At 40.9% G+C, this 20,012-nt stretch overlaps 1 protein-coding gene across 1 annotated transcript in view; it reads right to left on the bottom strand.

The window, feature by feature from the left end:
* Positions 1-313: 313 nt before the first annotated feature.
* The window catches only part of Galntl5 (polypeptide N-acetylgalactosaminyltransferase like 5), a 31,736-nt gene continuing 12,037 nt past the window's right edge, over positions 314-20,012 (bottom strand). Inside the window, exons 6-8 of the mRNA XM_051203244.1 lie at positions 14,651-14,768; positions 7,771-7,920; positions 314-578 (exon numbers count right to left, since the gene is read on the bottom strand). Of these exons, the coding sequence (XP_051059201.1) occupies positions 399-578; positions 7,771-7,920; positions 14,651-14,768 (448 nt within the window). The 3' untranslated portion in view covers positions 314-398. The remainder of the gene's footprint in view (positions 579-7,770; positions 7,921-14,650; positions 14,769-20,012) is intronic.

Consider the following 20,012-nt stretch of genomic DNA (forward strand, 5'->3'; position numbering starts at 1 on the left):
CTGTACACCAGTCATGACTCTCTGTGAACATTTTCCTAAAGCAATCATGTCAGCCCATCAGACTGTTGAAGGCTCCAAGAACAGAGCAGGCTCTTAGAGGCCATCACAGCCAAGTGAATTGGTCAAATAATCACTACATATATTTTATCTGGGTCAATCATATTCCAGCCACTGAACCATGAGAGAGCTTGCCTTTCTAATGTCAAGGTCCTTATCCCCAGAACTTCAGTGGCAGATGAGCAACAAAAGAAGAAATTGTCATGGGGTAGAGAAGGGCACTCCTGAGAGATTGGCCACTCTGATTGTATTCTCATTGCATTTCACATAATTCCATGGTGCTCCAAACTTGTCCTATGGTACCAGTGTGTTGAAGAACTAGGGAACTTCTTCACCCTTTATTAATGAAAGTGATTCCATTCCTTTTCATCAGTACGTATAAATGGCTCCAACTCTGGAAAGATATTATCCAAATACCACTGGAATGACTTGCAACCCAGTCGTTTCCTTAATTCAACACGCTCAGTAATGTTTCCATAGGATACGTATTTCAAAGAAGGTCTTTGAAGAAAAAAATTATCCTAAATGAAAACAGAGTCATTTTATTAAACAAACAAACAAAAAACCTTTGGTAATCAGGTCATGATAGCAAACATCAAGATATGTTTTCATCATTGGAAATAAAAATGCCCTTTCCTCTTGTGCAGCAGTTTTCTGTGAGATTCAAACCTTCCATCTTCTAGGAAAGCCTGGTATAACATAGGATGTTAAAGGGGAGGTGATATTAAGCTAAGTTTTTAAAAGAATATAAGACAACAGAACGTTCTAAGGGGAAGTAAAGGCACATTAAACCCATGAAGTAAACAATTCAATGCCTTCCGGAAATCCCTGAAAATGACCAGATACACCAGGCCTCTTCATCCTCAAGCATGGGTGTGTGTGTGTGTGTGTGTGTGTGTGTGTGTGTGTGTGTTGTGTGTGTGTTGTGTGTGTATAGTATGTATGTACGTACGTATGTATGATATGTGTATAAAGACTGAGCTTCCTAGGAGAGGCTCAAACCAGCTGAGAAGCTGGAAGAAGCAGAGATCAGCCAAGCTTCCTGGAAGGAGAGAACAGCAAACTGCTGACCTGCCTGAAAAAGTCTCTGAACTCCCTAGAAAAGACACTCTTCAACAGTTTGAGCTCCCTGAAGGCTATTCAGCATGCTTTCACAAGCTATCACCCATGCTCGCATGGATCTCATTAAAATTAATTTTTGTGTATATATGTATGTCAGTATGAGGTCAGACAAAGGTGTCATATTCCCTGGCACTATAGGGAATGAGCTGCCTGGTGTGGGTGCTGGTAAATTAAGTTAGGACTTCTGGAAGGACAGCAAGGGCTCTTAACTACTGAGTTATTTCTCCAGGCCCAGGGGGTGAGCTTTTTGGTGATTCAGTTATCTTTAAATCATTTCTGCTCTTATAAGTAACCCCTCACCTATATTCCTATAAGTAACCCCAATAAAACTAATTTGTTCACCAAGTTGGACTTTGGTGATACACATCCTTTTTTGTTTGGTTGGAGTTTTTTGTTTGTTTTTGTTTTCCAGACAGGGTTTCTCTGTGTAGCTTTGGAGCCTGTCTTGGAACTCAAATCTGTAGACCAGGTTGGTCTCGAACTCACAGAGATACACATACTATTATCTGTCATTGGTTCCCTATCTTGGTTGAGTAGATTTTAATATCTCCTCAGGAATAGTGACACATAACACCTCTGTGCAGGGAATGAAAACATTTAGACTTCAGCCTTGATACCAGTACATCGCCATTGTATCCACAACACCATTATGACTAACACAGTAGACTTACTCTTAGGACACCCAAAGTCACAGTGTCCCATCCAGTGTTTTCTTCTCCTACACTCAAAGACTAAGCTCCTTATTTCCTGATCTCCATCAATATCCCCATGCTTCCAGAATAGGTCTGGTGTAACAAAATCAAAAGGACTCTCAGCTAAACAGCTTAGGGTTCATTCCTGGCTTTGCTGTCAGTTTCCTATGACTGTGGGCAAGTGTCTTCATGAGGTCGCTATGAAGACTGAGTGCCTACGATGTGAGCAAAGCCTATGAGAAAGTAGGTGGTGTGTAGTGTTAAGTGTGCATTGATCGTTTCCTGCCCCACAGCTGTTTAGTTTTTAATTGTTTTTTTGTTTGTTTGTTTGTTTTTAATTGTTTTTCAAGACAGGGTCTCTTGTATCCTTGAACCCATTATACAGTAGAGGCTAGCCTTGAACTTATAACCCATATCTATGCCCAGAATGCTAGGATTATAGGTGTGTGCCACCATGCCCAGTGTATGACACGTTGGGGATGGAACCCATGCTTTATGCATGCTAGGTAAGTGTTTGGACAACTGAGCTCCATCCCCAGTCTCTGTTGGGTTTTTGTTTGTTTGTTTGTTTGTTTGTTTAATGTATTCTGAAATAAGTGGTAAGGATGAGTGCCAAACTCCTTGTTCCCATGGTAAAGAGGCATTCTACAAGCCAGGTGGTGATGGCATACAACTTGAGTCCCAGCACTTGGAGGCAGAGGCAGGTGGGTCTCTGTGAGTTCGAGACCAGTCTGGTCAACAAAGGGAGTTTCAGGGCAGTTACATAAAGAAACTTTTTCTTAAAAAGAAAAAAAGAAAAGAAAAGGAAAGGAAAAAAGAGGCAAAGATGCGTTCTTACATAGACCAGGGCTCTCTGAATTCAGAACCCTTGCATTTTCATCTGTGTATTTCCAGCGCTGCCACATTAGGATAGCAACATTGTTAAATGGGAGAGGGGTTTGCTTCTCCAAATAAGTGTGTTATGTGCATGCTATGTTGGATTTTTCTTGAGGATTCTTTAGTATTGTAAGCTTTTGCCACCTGCTTCCCAGGGTGGATTGTTAAAGGCAAGGGGTGATGCCATCAGCTTGGAGGAATGAAGGCCTGGGTTCATTGGGAAACATTTCTCCATTGCAAAGCCTTTTATTGTACCACACCACTCATCAAATTTTTCAACATGTAGTTTCATACAGTCTGTTGGTTTTATAACTTTTTAGATATGATCTCAGCCTACACCAAAAACTTTCTCAAATTCATTAGTCTTCTACTTCAGCCTCTCATGTGCTGGCATTACAAGTGTGATTATCACACTTGGTTCACATTATATGTTTTTAAGTTAACTTTTTGCCAGTATATCCTTTATGAAACTTAGTCACTCAGTAATTATAGTGTTCAATTCAACTGCTTAGATCCATGACTAGAATTCATAGGTATGTGGGAAAGGGATCATCAGCACAACAAAAATTAATTCAAGATCTCTCATAAAAAGGCTAGTTTGGGGCTAGTGAAATGGCTAAATGGGAAAAGGCACTTGCTACTCAGCCTTATGACTGGAGTTCAGTCTCCAGGCACTCATATGGTAGAGGAGAACTGACTCCTAAGTTGTCTTCTGACTTCCACATGTACACTATGGCACACATGCAGGTATGCTCACACATAAAATAAATGAATAAGTGTAAAATAAATACATAATTTGAAAATATTATTTTAATATTTATATTATATCTAATACATGGAGACCTTTTTATATATCTGCAATGACAAATGTAGATCACTACATAGACAGTGAGGGAGTTTGGATGTTGCCCATCAGTACTTATAATGGGTTAGCTCACCCACAGAAACTCTGTCTTGATATTTATTCCAAGGATATAGTTGTACAAATATAAACAAAGATATATATGAAGATGTCCATTTCAGTGTTGAGCATAAAATAAATAATAGAAACCAACAATCAAAATAAACTGATTTCAGTGCAATCAGTTCTGGTAGGCCCAGTCCTCCATTCAAAGGGACTCTTCAGAAGAAAGATATTTGGAATTTTAGAGATTGCAACTACTGCAGAGGACACAGGTTCAATTCCCAGCACTCACATGGAGGTTCACCACCACCTATAACTCCAGTTCCAGGTGATCTGTTGCCCTCTTCTGCCCACCAGGAGCATAAATGATACACAGACATTCATGCAGGCATAACACCCATAGACATAAGATAAAAATAAATCTTTTTAAAGAAGAAAGATACTTGAAATTTGTTCATTTTCCGTATTAATTTGTAAATGTGTTTTTAAAATACTGGAATCAATGCAAAGGCTTAAGGATAAAACACTGTGTGATATAGTCACGTGAATGAACCTGGGACTTGTGGCACAGTGCTGGGGAGACTGAGGTAGCAGGATCACAAGTTCAAGGCCAAATTGTACTACATAGAGAAACCCTGTCACCAAAAAAAAAAAAAAAAAAAAAAAAAAAAAAAAAAAGAAAGAAAGAAAGAAAAGAAAGAAGTAAGCTGGGAGGTGGTGGCACACACCTTTAATCCCAGCACTTGGAAGGCAGAGCAGGTGGATCTCTGTGAGTTTGTGGCCAGCCTGATCTACAGAGTAAGTTCCAGGTCAAGCTTTAAAGCTACACAGAGAAACCCTGTCTCCAAAAACAAAACAAACAAATAAAAAAACAAAAGAAAAGAAACAAGTATCTTCTAATGTATATATGTGTTAAGCAGCAACCACAAGGAATAATTCAGTGATTACTTTGGGAACAATAGGCTGTTTGTTTTATTAATTTTTTATTTTTTAATGATTTATTTATTTTATGTGTGTACATTGAATGTATATATGTGTACTATGTGCTTATAGGAGGCTAGAGGTGCCCTCAGAGGCTGAGGACACTGATTCCCCTGGAGCTGGAATTAGGATGTGAGCCACCTCATGGGTACTTAGAAGAGCAGTGAGTGCTCTTTACTACTGAGCCATCTTTCCAGCCCCTTGATCTTTATCTCTATAAGTGTACATGTGTGTCTTTGATCACATCACATGCCATGTATTCAAGTTCCTGTGGAGATTTTAATCCCCTGGAGCTGGACTTACAAGCAGTTTTAGCCCACCCCATATGGATAATGGTTTTCTATAAGAACACACCATCTGCTAGCATCTGTCTGGCCCCCAGAGTGTTAATTTTGTATTCTTGAAGACCATATGAATTTTTAAAATAAGTATGTTTTACCCTTAACTTTTTAAATTCTGGCCATGTTGGCACCACTTGTAATCCCAGCATTTAAGAGGCTGAGTCTGAAGGATTACTATAAATTCAAGACTAGCCTATCCTACACTGTAGATACTAGGAAAGCTGGGCTATATAGCAATACCTGGTCTCAAATAAACTAATGATATTCATTAAAGACAATATAATAAAAATGCAAAAGGACATAAATCCTAAGTGTTTAACTTGTATAATTATCAACACATCAGCTCCAGCAACCCTGTTTAAGAGGTGAACATGACTGGCAGCCCAGAGCTGTCTTAATTATGCCCTTTTATTATTTTCTTGCTGTGATTCATTTTTAAATTTACCCTATATATATGGATGTTTTGCCTGCACATATGTCTGTGCACCAACATATATACCTGATGCCTGCAGAGACAAGCTACCATGTGGTGCTTGATCTCAAGTCCTCTGCAAGAGCAACAAATGCTTTTAACCACTGTAGTGGCTATTCTTAGTTGTCAACTTGACAACATCTGGAAATCACTATAAAACCCAAGTGACTGGATTCACCTGTGAGGGATTTTTTTTTCTTAAATTGTTTGAAGTAGGAAGACCCACTTTTAATCCAGGTTTTTTGAGGTGAGAAGATGCCATTTTAAATAAGATCTGAGGTGGGAAGACCTTTAATCTGGGCTATGCCTTCTGCCAGCAGCCTATATATTGTTGGTTGTGAGCCTAGCCTTTAACGGCTGAGCCTTCTCTCCAGTCCCCGGCATCCTATATAAAGGACATGGAAGAAGAAAGCTTGAAATGTGCTCTTGTTGGCAAGTCCATTCCTTTACTGGCACTAGAGCCTACTTCTTCAGATTCTAGCATGTACTGACGACCAGCTGAGACATCCAGCCTAGTGGAATGAACAGCTACTAGATTCTTGGACCTTCTGTTAGTAGACAGTCAATGTTGGACTAGCTAGACCACAACCTGTAAGTCATTCTAATAAATTCTATAAGTGCACTATCAGTTCAGTTCCTTCAGAGAACCCTGATGAATGGCACTGAGCCATCCACCTTTTTTTGGAAAGAGGATTTCAATTGTGTAGCCCTAGGAGGCCTAGGACTCACTATGTAAACCAGTATAATGGTGGTTGTATATGTATCTATAGCTTATGGGTTTGCAGTGCTGTATAGAACTATAGCTTCTAAATAAATCACATATATCCATTATATTCTTTTTTCCTTGCTTTTAAAGATTTTTCTTTTTCTAAGACAGGGTTCTCATTTTGTAGCTCCAGTTGGCCTTGAATGCACAGATATCTACCTCTGCTCTTGAGTGCTAGATTAAAGGTGTACCACCATGCTAGGACATTTATTTTAATTATGTGTATGTGTCTTTGTGGAGGTATGTATAACGGAGTTCAAGTGCCTGCAGAGACCAGAAGTGAGGACATATTCCCTGGAACTTGACGTAACCATGGCTGTGAGCTACCTGGATATGAATACTGAGAACTGAACTCAGTCAGGTCTTCTACTAGAGCAGTCAATACTCTTAACCTCTCATCCATCTATTTAGCTCCATTATTCTACTCTGTTTTTGAGACAGTCTTACTAAGTTGCCTTGGCAGGCTTGAGCTTGCAATCCTCTGCCTCAGCAGGAATTCCCCAACAGTGCCCTGATTATAAAAGAAATCTTATTTTTACTTTCGTAATTAAAAAGATTGAACTATAGAAACTGCCTTTTCCTTTCTTTCTTTCTTTCTTTCTTTCTTTTTTTTTTTTTTTTTTTTTTTTTTTTTTTTTTTGGTCACCATAACACAAACTGGAGTCACCTGAGAAGAGAGACTCCAAACAGGAATGGCCTCCATCAGAATGACATGTGGGGCATTTTCTTGAGTACTGTTATAGGAAGGTCCAGCCTACTGTGGGTGGTGCCATCCCTGGGCAGGTGGTCCTGAGTTGTATAAGAAAGCATGTAAGAAGTCTTGGAGAAGAAGCCAGGGAGCAATTTTCCTCTGTGGTCTCTGCTTGAGTTCCTGCCTTGATATCTCTAGATAATGGTCTATGATGTGGAAGTATAAGGGAAATAAATCTTTCCACATTACTTTTGGTCACTGTTTTATCACAGCAACAGAAAAAACAAACTAGGAAAGAAACATAGATGAAGACCTGATACTATCAGAGATACATTGTGCATTTGTCTTAGAGGAGGCCTGTCCTTATTTCTTTATGCATGGGATCTGGACAGAGATTCATTCTTGGAGAACAGGGTATAACCCTTGGGAACATATATAAATCAAGGGGCAAAGCTTTCAAAAAGAAATCTTTGACTGTTGATAGAAAAGGAATTCACAGGACCTACACTAGCCACATCTCCCAGGAAACTGATAGTGGCTTGATAGGAAAATCTGAAGAAATCAGCAGTGAGGGGAAGAGTACTTCCCCAGGAAATAAATAGATATGGTTTTAAGGAAAGGTTCTGCAGGTTGATTTACTTCTGAGAAACTTGAATTTTCTTAAAATTCAAACATAAAAATAAGTTGAAACAACAGCTACTTAGGGCTAACCAGTTGAGAGCAGGACTGGTGATGAGTGGGTGAGAAATTGAAGGGGCTCCATTGATTTACAAAAACCAGGAAAGAATACAGTTTGGATCTGAAAAGATGGCAGAGTCTTTTGAGTACAGCCCAGAACCTGATCTCCCCAATTAGAGGTGCCACTCACCTTGTATTCATCCAACCAGGTGTGAACCACTCGAAGTAAGTTCCATGACAAGGCTTTCTTGAGTGCAGCATTATTGAAATTCTGTATCTTACTGATATGTCCAACCCGAGAGCAAGGAATTATAAAGAGTTGACCTCCACACATCCAAATCTATACAAGACCATAATCAATTATTTTACTAGTAATTGGGAGCTGCTTTAGAACACACACACACACACACACACACACACACACACACACAGATGTGTAGCCTGGGTTGACCTCAACCCTCCCTCTGGGAATGACATTGAGTTTCTGATCCTCCTGTCTCTGCCTCCATAGTGCTGAGATTGCCGTGGGCACCACTACACTTGTTTTATACCATGTTGGCGTTCAGTCCAGGGCTTTGTTCATACTAGGCAAGCATTCTACCAGCTGAGCTACACTGCTAGTTCCAATCTCTAAGATGTATTCCATTTATTTAAATTTATGTAATACAGTTCATAAGCTCATCAGTGTATGGGTGCTATGACCACCCCTCCCCCATTTACAGATTTTTTAAAAATCACATAAAATTTAAGAAGTTTGCCCAATGATGTGGAACAATTGAGTGGCCGAGCTCAGATTCAAATTTGGGAAGTCTAGCCTGAGAACTTGAGTTCTGAAGGCAAATGATTCTCTTTCTTTCCTGTTGCATGTGTAAGCAATACTAAGAGAAAGACAAGTTCTGACTTGGTTCAGTTACTTGTAGTTTATATGTAAAATACTTCACAGAACATATTGTAATAACTTCATTCACTGCACGAAAGCAAGATATGGTCATTGAAAATTGTCAAATATAGGAAAATATACACCCTAATACCAGTGGTTAGTCAATAGAATTTAAATATGTGTGTGGCCATACAAAAATATACATTAAAATAGCTTACTGTCTTCATGTGAGTTATGTAAAACTGTTTTAAAGACCTTGGGCTAGACACACAGATCAATGGGTTAAAAACAATTTCCTGTAAGAACAAGGATCTGAGTTGGACTCCTGCAAAAAGCTGGGCATGACTGCACACACCTGCTGGTTGGGAGAGGTTGGGAGACGAAGACAGGAGGCTTAGTGGATGCCAGCCTAACAGAAAAATAGTGAACTTCAGATTCAGAGAGAGAGCTGTCACAAAGGAATAAAGGTGAAGCATGATAGAGGAGGGCACCTCACAGTGTGTATGTATATACACTTATACATACACATCAAAAACTAAAAGTCTTTTTTGGAAATTTTAGGAGATTCCATTTCGTCACTGTAAATGATAACATAAAGGGGCTGTTGGCAAGATGGTTTAGTGAGTAGAAGTGCCTGCTACCAAGCCTGACCATCTGAGTTTGATCCTAGGACCCCAAAGAGGAGGGCGGGAACTGACTCTTGTAGGTTGTTCTCTGGCCTCAGTTTATGCAATGGTTTACTGCCTGTGTCTTGTCTGGCTCTCATTTTCATTGAAAATTGTGACCTAAAAGTTGTTGATGTAGACTTCTGTTCTATGCTTCATCATACAGCAAAAGCTGACAGACAGAAGTGATCTATGTTTCAGTCTATTTTTAAAAGAAAAACTAAGGAAATTTGAAAAGCTGTTACATTGTTAATGTGTTTAACAGTTTTATAATTCATGAATACTAATTTTTCCATCTTATAAATTATTCTTTGTATGAGTATTTTGTCTTCATATATATCCGTGTAACGTATGTGTTATGTGTGTGGTGTCTGCAAAGGCCAGAAAAGGTCATCAAACCCCTGGAACTGGACTTGCATCCAGGTCTTCTGGAAGAGCAACCAGTGCTCTTACTGCTGAGTCCAGCTCCTTTTCTATTTGTTTGTTTATTTGAGATGTTCATTGGTTTCAAGGGACTATAAGTATATGCACAGTATATAGAAGAACAGTAACAGAAGTCAGCTTATAAAAAAAGTTGGGAATAAAACTTGAAATTTCAAAATGTTTGTCAGTAAACAAGTTGAAGAAAAGCAGTAGATTTTAGCCCAATATCCGTAGGTCCCAGAAAGCTGCTTGTTTATTCTTCTGTTTTAGTTTGTTGTTATTTTGAGATAATACCAAGGCTGGCCTTAAACTCGCTATGTAGCTGAGGAAGAATTTGGACTTCTGATCCTCCTGCCTGAAGTACAGGGATTACAAGACATGTGTGTGCCACTATACCTGGTTTTATGTGTGGTTGGGATTGAACCCGGGACTCTGTGCATGCTAGGGAAACACTCTACCTAGTGAGCCATATCACTAGGCTGATCACAGATCCCCTTTATGCATGTATATATGTACATACCCCACTAATAACAGGATTGTAAACTAGAAGCTAGAGGAAGAGTTGTGGCCATCCCTGTTTAGACAATGAGCATAGGAGAGGATATACCCAGATGGATGTGCCTCCTTTAAGAACAGATCTAGAGTAAACAAGCAGGACTAGAGATGAGACCAGTTGGAAGAGTGCTTTCCCAGAATGCATGATGCTTGAAAAGTGCTTGCAGCTTCCTAGATCTTGACCCCTCTTGTAACTTTTGAGAACATTGTGGCCTCCTCAGTAACAGTGAGCCTGGGCCAGCCTGCCAGACAAATGGCCAAGTGGTTCTCATTGATCCATATGAGGCAATCACATGGCAGAAGACATTCTGGATGGGCTCCAGATGAACACAGAGGCAGCAATATTTGTAGAAATCAGATATTCTAGCCAAGACCTGCACTATTGTAATAACACCAAAACTTGAGGGGAATAATAACTGCTCGTGGTTTTAAGATACTGTGCTTTGAGGCAGGTTCCCCCCCCCACACACACACACGTAAGTTAAGATCACTGACAAAAATTAACTGATACACAAGGTACCACTGCTTGCCTGACATGGGCTCCATTTACATCCAATGTACATTGACTTAGTTTCATTACACAAACACACACAAAGCCAGAGTGACTGGTTCAAATTCTGGTCAGTAAGCATTTGCTCACTCCCCTTCTCTCATCTTGGGTCTGAGGACACACTGATTCTGGACTTGTGTTTCACAGGCTTTGGCCAAGAGAATATCAGCCAACATCATGACTACAGAAAGTGGAGTATGCCAGGTGACTTATCTTCCTGCCATTCAATGTGAGAAGAACATGTTCCATATGGCAGCTGCTTGTGGATCTAATGCCAGACCTCAACTAAAACCAGAAACTAAAGCCCAACCCAGTCTGCCTCAGCTGAGTCACCCCAGCCACTGTGGACATAAACAAGAGAAAGGTATGTTGTTACTATTTTACACCATTAATCATTGAGGTACTTAGTTACACAGCATAACTGTGGAACTGATACTAAGGTAATAGCTGACTAATTCCTAATATCCTTAGCAATTAAAATTCTGAGCAGATGACACAAGATGAGTAACCCACTGACTCAGAGGATAGATGGTCCACATAGGAGGAAAGTGTTGGAAATCTGCTGAAGCTTCCATCATGTCAACATATGAGAACTCTATAGTAAATACATGGTTTGTTTGTTTTCATATCAGATCATCCAGTGGACTTAATGATCTTGAGCAGGATTTAAGCTGGCATCTATATCTAAAGAGGTACAGTTAAACTGGGCCAAGGTGATGCCCACATTTAATCCCAGCACTTGGGAGGCAGAGGCAGGTGGATCTCTGAGTTCAAGGCCAGCCTGGTCTGCAGAGTGAGTTTCAGGACAGACAGAGCTGCACAGAGAGAAACTTAGTTGAAGGTGAGACCAGGAAATGGGATTCCCTAGGTGTTCATCCTTAAAAGCAGAAGTCAAGGTCTCAGTTTTGGAGTACCACACATTGGCAGTATGGAGGGATGCCAGGATGGAGAACAGGTACTGGAAAATAGGCAAGTTATGACTTTAGGTGTTCAAGGCCTGTTGGATGCCATCCAGAATTGTTAAGCCGCAAGAATCTGAAGCTGGTTATGGGAACCGTTCAGGCTGGGTGTGAAGCATAACTGCATGGCTATCCAGTGAACTATTTCTCTCCATGATCCACGGCAACCAATGAACTTAGCAATCAAAGCAAACTCGGGTTATTGGCAGCTTCTCCCACACATGTGCCATAACCGAAAGAGAGACAGTAGAGATGTACTGGCAGGGACCCAAGACGGGAAAAGGAGGTTCTGTGAGAGGCAGGTAGCAGTGGATTTGGAGCATGGTACTTACTGTTTTTGTGAACTTGGGAATTAAGTTCTCTGTGTCTTTGTTTTCTCATTAAAAGAAAAAGATGAAGGCAGTACCTACCCTATAGGCTGTGGGGATTAAGTGAATTAATGTCTGTAAACTTTTTTCAGCAGTGTGAGTTGGACACAAAAACCTGTCCAATAAACCACAAAGATTAGTCCTTCACATTTTAAGTGCTACTACTTCAGGAGGGTTGTGGATGACACCTCAAAAAAACAAAAACAAAAAGTTTCAGTTCCCCTTCTATACGACCATAGAGTACTCTGTGTTTCTCCACTGTGTTTATCAAAAGTAAAGTTAAACAACTGGAGATAACTGGTACCCTGATAGATGGAAGGCCATGGCATCAGAAGCTACACTGTGTGCTGCTGTATTGTAGCACTGTCCTGTGTCCTTGTGATAGTTAATTTGGTTGTGAACTTGGCAGGGTCTATAACTGGCCAGGAGACAAATGCAGGCATGTCTGTTGGGGGAGTTTCTAAATTGGCCTCACCAAGGTAGGAAGACCCCCACTAACAGTGAGCAGCACCATTCCTGGACAGCATAGAAAAAAAGAAAGTGTGCCAAGTAACAGCTTTCATCTCTCTGCTTTCTGAGTATGGCTACAATGTGACCAGCCCTACAAATTCTTCCCCACCATGATGGACCAGTGTTCTCAAACTGTGAGCCCAAATGAACCATTCCTAGGTTGCTTTCCTTGAGTAGTCAGGTGTTTTGTCATTGGATGGGAAAAACAACTAATATGGTCCTAAGGTCCCTAGTGAACTTTGCTTCATAAATGAAAAAGGAGGGGGACACTGTCTTCTGAATGTTTGGCCTGTGGCATAGCTTGACTGGGAAGATGAATCAAATTGAACTTGGATTGATCCCTCAAGAGGTAGTCTCCAGCTGACTGCAGACTTCTTTGTATCATCAGATATGTGTCTGCCGCAGCAGCCATTTTGAGGCATGATCTTTTAGGGTTTTTTTTTTTTTTTTTTTTTTTTTTTTTTGTTCATTTGCTTGTTGTTTAAGTCTTTCAGGACAAGAGTTTCTCTGTGTAGACCTAGCTGTCCTGGAACTCACTCTGTTGAACAGGCAAAACTTAAACACACAGAAATCCGCCTGCCTCTGCCTCTTGAGTACTGAGATTAAAGGCATGGTGATACATGCCCCGTTTAAATTTTTTGTTGTTGTTGTTGTTTTCAATTGTTAGTGTCAAGAGAGTACTTAAACTAGTTACTAATTTACATGCTTGTTTACAAAAAAAAACAGAAAGGAAAAAAAGAGAGTCAAGCATACTTCAGAGATTCAAAGCAGTTACTGGGAATAGCATCATTGGAAATATTGGGCCAGGAATAATTCATTCATTTGAACAAGAAGTTAGGTGTCATTTACTGTCTGTGAGGATGGTAGGACCAGAAATGGGACACATTTTCCTTTCATTACATTTTAAATTTTATTGAGAGAGAGACTGTGCACAGCTGTTCATGTGCATGTCCACACGCACATATGGTGGATGGTCCAGCTCAAATGAAGGGGTTAGAGGATAACTTTTTGAAGTTGGTTCTTTCCTTTCCCTGTGGGGTTCCCTGGTATTAGCTTAGATCCTCAGACTTGGCAGCTGGCAGCAGGCACTTTTACCCACAGAAACATTCAATGGCCCCTATTCTTGCTTTGCAATACACATACCTTCACAAAAGTAATTCTACTCTAAGATACAGAATGTGCTTATAGTTAAGTCCTAAGAAAGGAAAATTTATTGGGCAATATTCTTAGATTAGCAATGTAATAAAACAAGGGTTCACCAACCAAATATAATAAAAAGAGCCAGGGGCCTGGGTATTATAAAATACTACCTAGGTCAGAAGGGAATGCATGAATGGGGTGGGGGTAATGAATTAACAAATGTGAAAGGTGATTCCAAGTGGGAGCTTGAAGGAGAAGACATTGCTGAGATACCTGTATATACACAGTAAGCCTGTGAAGTCTGTGCTGAAAAGGACAAAAACGAATAAAGAATAAGATAGGTCTGGTGAGAGGGTTCAGTCTTTAAGGTGCTTGCCACACAAGTATGATCTCCAGAACCCACTTTTAAAAAGAAGAACCTGGATGTGGTGTTGCACATGTGTGATCCCAATGCTGAGAAGGCAGAGATGGGAGGATTCCTAGGGCTTGGTGGAACAGCCTAACCAGAAAGTTCTAGGCTAGTGAGAGACTTCTTCAAAAAATGAGAAGGCAGATGAGACCCGAGGAATGGAACCTGAGAGTGACCTCTGGCCTCTTCATGCATACAGTGATAAAATGAGCAGCTATCGGGAAGAAAGAAGGAAGAGACGGTGGGAAGGTGGGAGGGAGGGAAGGGAAGTAGGAGAGAAAGTAAAATCCAAAGCAAAAAAGGGCGGGGATATAACTATCAAGGCAATTAGAGAACCCACATAGTTTCGGCTTTAATGTCCCATCAAGTGTTTCCTGGGACCCCATCATCTGTTATGTGCCCTTGTATGTGTCACCACAACAGTTCTGCATGCTCATGGAGGAAACAGTATAACCAGATGGAAAGTCAGATTGCACTCTTACTCAGGGCCAGAGCTTAGATAAGCACTCTGGCTCAGAAGGCACACAACAAAATGAAACATCAGCTCTCCTCTAACAAACATAACTATGTGGGGGAAACAACAGAACAAAACAGAAAGGAGCCCGACTTACTCTTAGTGAAAGTTCCACATTTTCTCCTCCCCAAAGATCCATTTCCTTGTCATACTGTCCGAGTTCATTAAAATAATGTCTGTCTATAGCAAAAATTCCCCCTGCCATTGCAGGTGACCTAGAAAGGAGTAAAATATATAAAAGTAAATTCCAGAGCATGATCTCTAATTTTCCTAAAAACATGAAATGCTGCTGTTGGCTCGGTGACTAAGAGTGCTCAGGGCTCTTGCAGAGGGCCTGTTTGGTTCTCAGCACCCAGGTGGGGCTGCTCACAATGACAGGCTTCAGGAGATCTAGCGCTCTCTTCTGGCCACCATTCCACTTTGCACTTCTAGGAAACCTACTCTTTAAATTTCACTTATGTGAAATGGTGTGGCACCTATCTGAATGTGACTGTTTCATTTCAGGTAACATAATGACCTGTAGATTCACCCATGCTGTTTACAAATAATGGGATTTCATCTTGTATTGGCTGAACATTATTCACCCATGCACATGTCCTACATTTTCATTGTCCATTCAGCTGTAATAGACCCATTGATTCATGGATGCTGTTAGTGCTAGAGTAAGAATGAGAGTAGACTGTTCCCTTTAGTGGTGGGATTGCTGGGCCATAGGGGTTATTTGACTTTTAATGTTTTTTGAGTCTTTAACGTGGACAGACAGACAGCAGGTGACCATGCTGCTTGACAGAGTTCCAGCATTATGACATGCAAACCTCAGCACCCTTTTACGTTCTTTTCTTTTTTCTTTCTCTCTCTCTCTCTTTTTCTTTTTGTGGGGAGGGTAGATTCAAGACAGGGTTCTCTGTGTAACATCTCTGGCTGACCTGGAACTCACAGGAATCCATCACAGAGATCCATCTGCCTCTGCTTCCTGATTTCTGGAATTAAATGTGTGCACCCCACTGCCTAGCTTTACTTTTATTTTTAATGACTCTCAATATTTATGCCTTTTCCTTTTGGAAATCTTGTGCAGGCTTTGGAAAGGGATAAAAATGTATACTGGTAACCTTATTTATTTATTTATTTATTTATTTATTTATTTATTTATTTGTGACAGGGTTTCTCTGTATTGCTTTGGAGCCTGGAACTTGCTCTGTAGACCAGGATGGCCTCGAACTCACAGAGATCCTCCTACCTCACAGAGATCCTCCTACCTCTGCTTCCCCAGTGCTGGAATTAAAGGAGTGAGCCACCAACACCCAGCTAATGGTTGCCTCTTTAAATAATTCTTTGAAAAAAAAAGTCCCCACCACCATTCCAGGAATTCCATTGTGCTGTCCTGATTACACCAAGTGAGAGATTTACTAGACACACCTGACCCCAAGGATGAAATGCCTGAAGTTCAGATCCAGAGCCTGAGGCCATTAAAGGCAAGGGTTCAGTTAATAGAGAAATTAGAATGGCATAGTATAGTAGGAAAAGAGTTAGACATCAGGATCTTCCCTTTGGGAGCACTATTGAGGGGAACAGGCCCATAGATACTAAGAAACTTAGTATAGGTAGTATACTGTCTGCTCCCTAGAAGAAGTTCTTTCCCAGGGTCAGGCACTTGGGTAAGTGTCTCCATTGCCCCTCCCCCAGGGGGAGTTTGATAAAGCAGTCATTCTTCTTATCTCTAGCAAGAGCAACTTGTGGCCCTTCCATTAACATTATGGCTGGTTCCTACTGTCAAGATCAATACTAAATTCCTCAACCCTGAAAACAAGCTATGCCCAGCTCACATGCCCCTGTATAAACAAACAAACAAACAAACAAACAAAAAGGTGTAGTCTTTTTTTTTTTCAATTATACACTGCTGGCAGCTATCCCAATTCACCCTCAGATTGTGTCTGTCTCTTCCTTCTCCCCCCCCTCCCCACGATGCCTCCACACATCCTCTTTGGGGCCTGAACACCCCCACACACCCCCCACCCTCACCTAAGCAGGTCTCTAGTGTGTGTCCATGTCAGCAATACATACTCACTCAGAACTTTCACTCACTCCCTACAGGGAGAAGGGTTCCCGTTCCCCTGAAGGAGCTAGTCACATTATACCCACAGTCAGCACACAGAGAACATCTACTGTTTGGTTCCCCCTTGCCACTCTTGTTTTGTTTTTTTGTTGTTTGGTGTAAAAAAGAAGATTTATTTCTATACAATGTTCTGTCTGCCTGTTTGCCTTCAGGCCAGAAGAGGACACCGATGTCATTACAGATGGTTGTGAGCCACCACATGGTTTCTGAAAATTGAACTCAGGACCTCTGGAAGAGCAATCAGTGCTCATAACATCTGAGCCATCTCTCCAGCCCTGTTTTTTGTTTTTTAAGACAGCTTCACTATATGCAGTAGGTTGACCTGGAACTCATGGAGATCTGCCTCTCCCTCCTAAGTGCTGCTAGTTAGACGTCATCACAGTAATCATAGAGAAAAACGATGAGTGGGGATTGTACCCTGGCCAAGGGAGTAATGATGATAGAAAACAAGATGTCCAGTTACTGATTTAGTTTGAAGATGGACCTAACAGATGAACAGGACAAGAATAGGGAAGATGACAGGAATCTAGGTTGATACAAGGGGTTTTCTACATAGCAGATGGAGTTGCTATCCACAGAGATAAGAAGTCCTGGTATCATAGGAAGCTGAATGTTCAGGCCAATGTGAAGTATGCATTCAGCATCTCAGTGGAAGCAGGTACAATTGGATACATAAGCCTAGAGGTCTTCAAGGTTGTAGGTAAATTTGGGAGTCTTATTAGTTGCTTTTCTCATTGTCATCTACTTCAGTTATAATCAAGAAACTCCTTTATAGGCATACCCAGAGGTATGGTGACTTTAGACCCTGTTAAGTTCATGGGCAGTGATTTTTAACATTATTTTGTGTGTATATATTTAATGTAACAGAGAAAGGAGCTTTAAAGATGTACACATGCAAAACAGTACGTGTCTTGAGTACTTGTGTGCCATGGCAAGTGTGTATGAAAGTCAGAGGACAACTTGTAGGAGTCAGTTCTTCTTGCACTATGTGTGTCTCAGGAATCAAACCTGGACTGTCAAGCTTGTTGGAAAGTGTCTTTTCTTGCTTAGTTGAAAGATGTGGAAAGTGTTATGAGCATCTGGAGTCAGAGATGGACACTGATGGCAGATTGACTCTAATGACAGGGCAGTGACTTCAAGTCCAGGACCTTAATCAAGTTCGAAATCAGCATTAACTATTGCAGGAGTCATCAGTGAAAGATGGATTAAGAATCAGTCTGGGGGCAGGCAGAGGTAGAATGGACAACAAAGACTAGGTCCTGGGTACTTCAAGGTGAAAGCAACTTGTAGGCTTGAGGGATGCTCATCAGAGGGGATGGGGAGGGGGCCAAGGGATGGGTGTATACAAAGGGAAGAGAGGTCAGTGGGTGATATACACCAGCAGGAAAACTGTGAAGTGGACATTGGGATTAAGGTCACAAGTTTAGCCACAAGAGGTGACAAATTCTTACTGACATGAGTTTAAAACACTGAATTTCAAAATAATACAACTTTTCTATTGCTTGTAATACAAAAGGAAAAAGCCGGGCCATTGATAGGAAGTAGAGCCAAATAAGGTAAAGCTGTAATGCAAACCTTGAATTAATAAATGGAACCTCAGGAAACTGAAAAGCTTTTATAAGGCAAAGGACACCATCAATCAGACAGAGAGGCAGCCTACAGAACGGGAAATTATTTTTACCAACTCTACATCTGATAAGAGTCCAAATATCCAACATACATAGAGAACTCAAGAAATTATATATCAAAAAACCAAATAATTCAATTAAAAATGGATACAAACCTAAACAGAGAATTCTCAATAGAGGAATCTAAAATGACTGAGAAACACTTAAAGAAATATTCAGCCATCAGGGAAATGCAAATCAAAAAAACTTTGAAATTCCATCTTACACCTGTCAGAATGGCTAAGATCAAAAACACAAGTAACAGCTCATGCTGGCAAGAATGTGGCACACTCCACCATTGCTGTCGGGAGTGCAAAGCTAAACAGCCACTGTGGAAATCAGTGTGGTGTTTCCTCAAAAAATTGGGAATTAATCTACTTCAAGACCAACTATACCACTCTTGGGCATGTACCCAAAAGACACTCTATCCTACCAAATGAACACTTCCTCAACTATGTTCATTGCAGCTTTATTCATAATAGCCAGAAATTGGAAATAACCTATGTGTACCTGTACATCAACCAAAGAATAGATAAAGAAAATGTGGTACATTTACACAATGGAGTATTACTCAGCTGTTTAAAAAAATGACATCATGAAAAATGCAGGGAAATGAATGCAACTAGAAAAAAAAAATCATTCTGAACGAGGTAACCCAGACCCAGAAAGGCAAATAATGGTATGCATTCACTTATAAGTAGATATTAGCTGTTAAGTAATGATAATCAAACTACAGTCCACAGACTCAGAGAGGTTAGGTAAAAAGGAGGGTTCTAGGGCAACACATGGATCTCCCTGGGAAGGGAAATTATAGATCTTGCAGGTGGATTATGGGCAGGTGGGAACAGAAGTGGGGGGGATTGGTGGAGTTGAGGGAGAGTGTACAGGGAGAGACAGCTGGAATTGGGAGGCATCTCAGGGGCTATGTGGAAACAGTGCAATGGAAACATTTTGAAATCTGTGAGGGTGACCCTACTGAGTATTCATAGTAATGGGGGATACAGAGTCTGAACTGGCAATCTTTTGTAGTCAGGCAAGGAAGACTTCCAGTGATGGGACTGGGTTGCATTAGGTTGAATTGTTGACTGAGAGGGTCCCATGGAGACCTCTGTTCTAGTTAGGACAGAAGGTTGCTTTCTGAAATCTGACAGCGGGAGGGTTAGGGTGGGGACATTGCCAAGGGTAACTCCCACACAGCTAGTTGAATGTAGAGAGCTCAAGATGGTGCCTGCGTGAAGCCTTCACCCCTATGCTCTAGTCTCTTTGATGTGAGAAGGTCCTCTGCAGGCTGTGGAAAGAGAAACCTGGTCATCAACCCAGCCACAAAACCCTTGACCAATCTGTCTTGCTTGCAAGATGTGCTGGAGCAATGGTGGCCCGAACTTGTGGGAGTGGTCAACCAGTATCTGCTTTAACTTGAAGCTCAAGCCCTATATTGCCTGGATGGCCAGGGATCAGAAACTGGATAGCCCAGAGTCCTGGAGGAGATCCAAACACAACTGGAAAAAAAATTCCTAATAATATTCTGCTATACTCACAGATCAGGGCCTAGTCCAACCATCATCAGAGAGAGTTTTCCAGGCAAAAGATGGGTATGAACAGCAGACATGATGCAAAGAGAGAGTCTACATTGGAGATCTCTGATTGGGGAACCTCAAAGAGGAGGGAGAGGAAAGATT

The sequence above is a fragment of the Phodopus roborovskii genome, unplaced genomic scaffold, assembly GCF_943737965.1.
Source record: "Phodopus roborovskii unplaced genomic scaffold, PHOROB, whole genome shotgun sequence".
Lineage (NCBI taxonomy): Eukaryota > Metazoa > Chordata > Mammalia > Rodentia > Cricetidae > Phodopus > Phodopus roborovskii.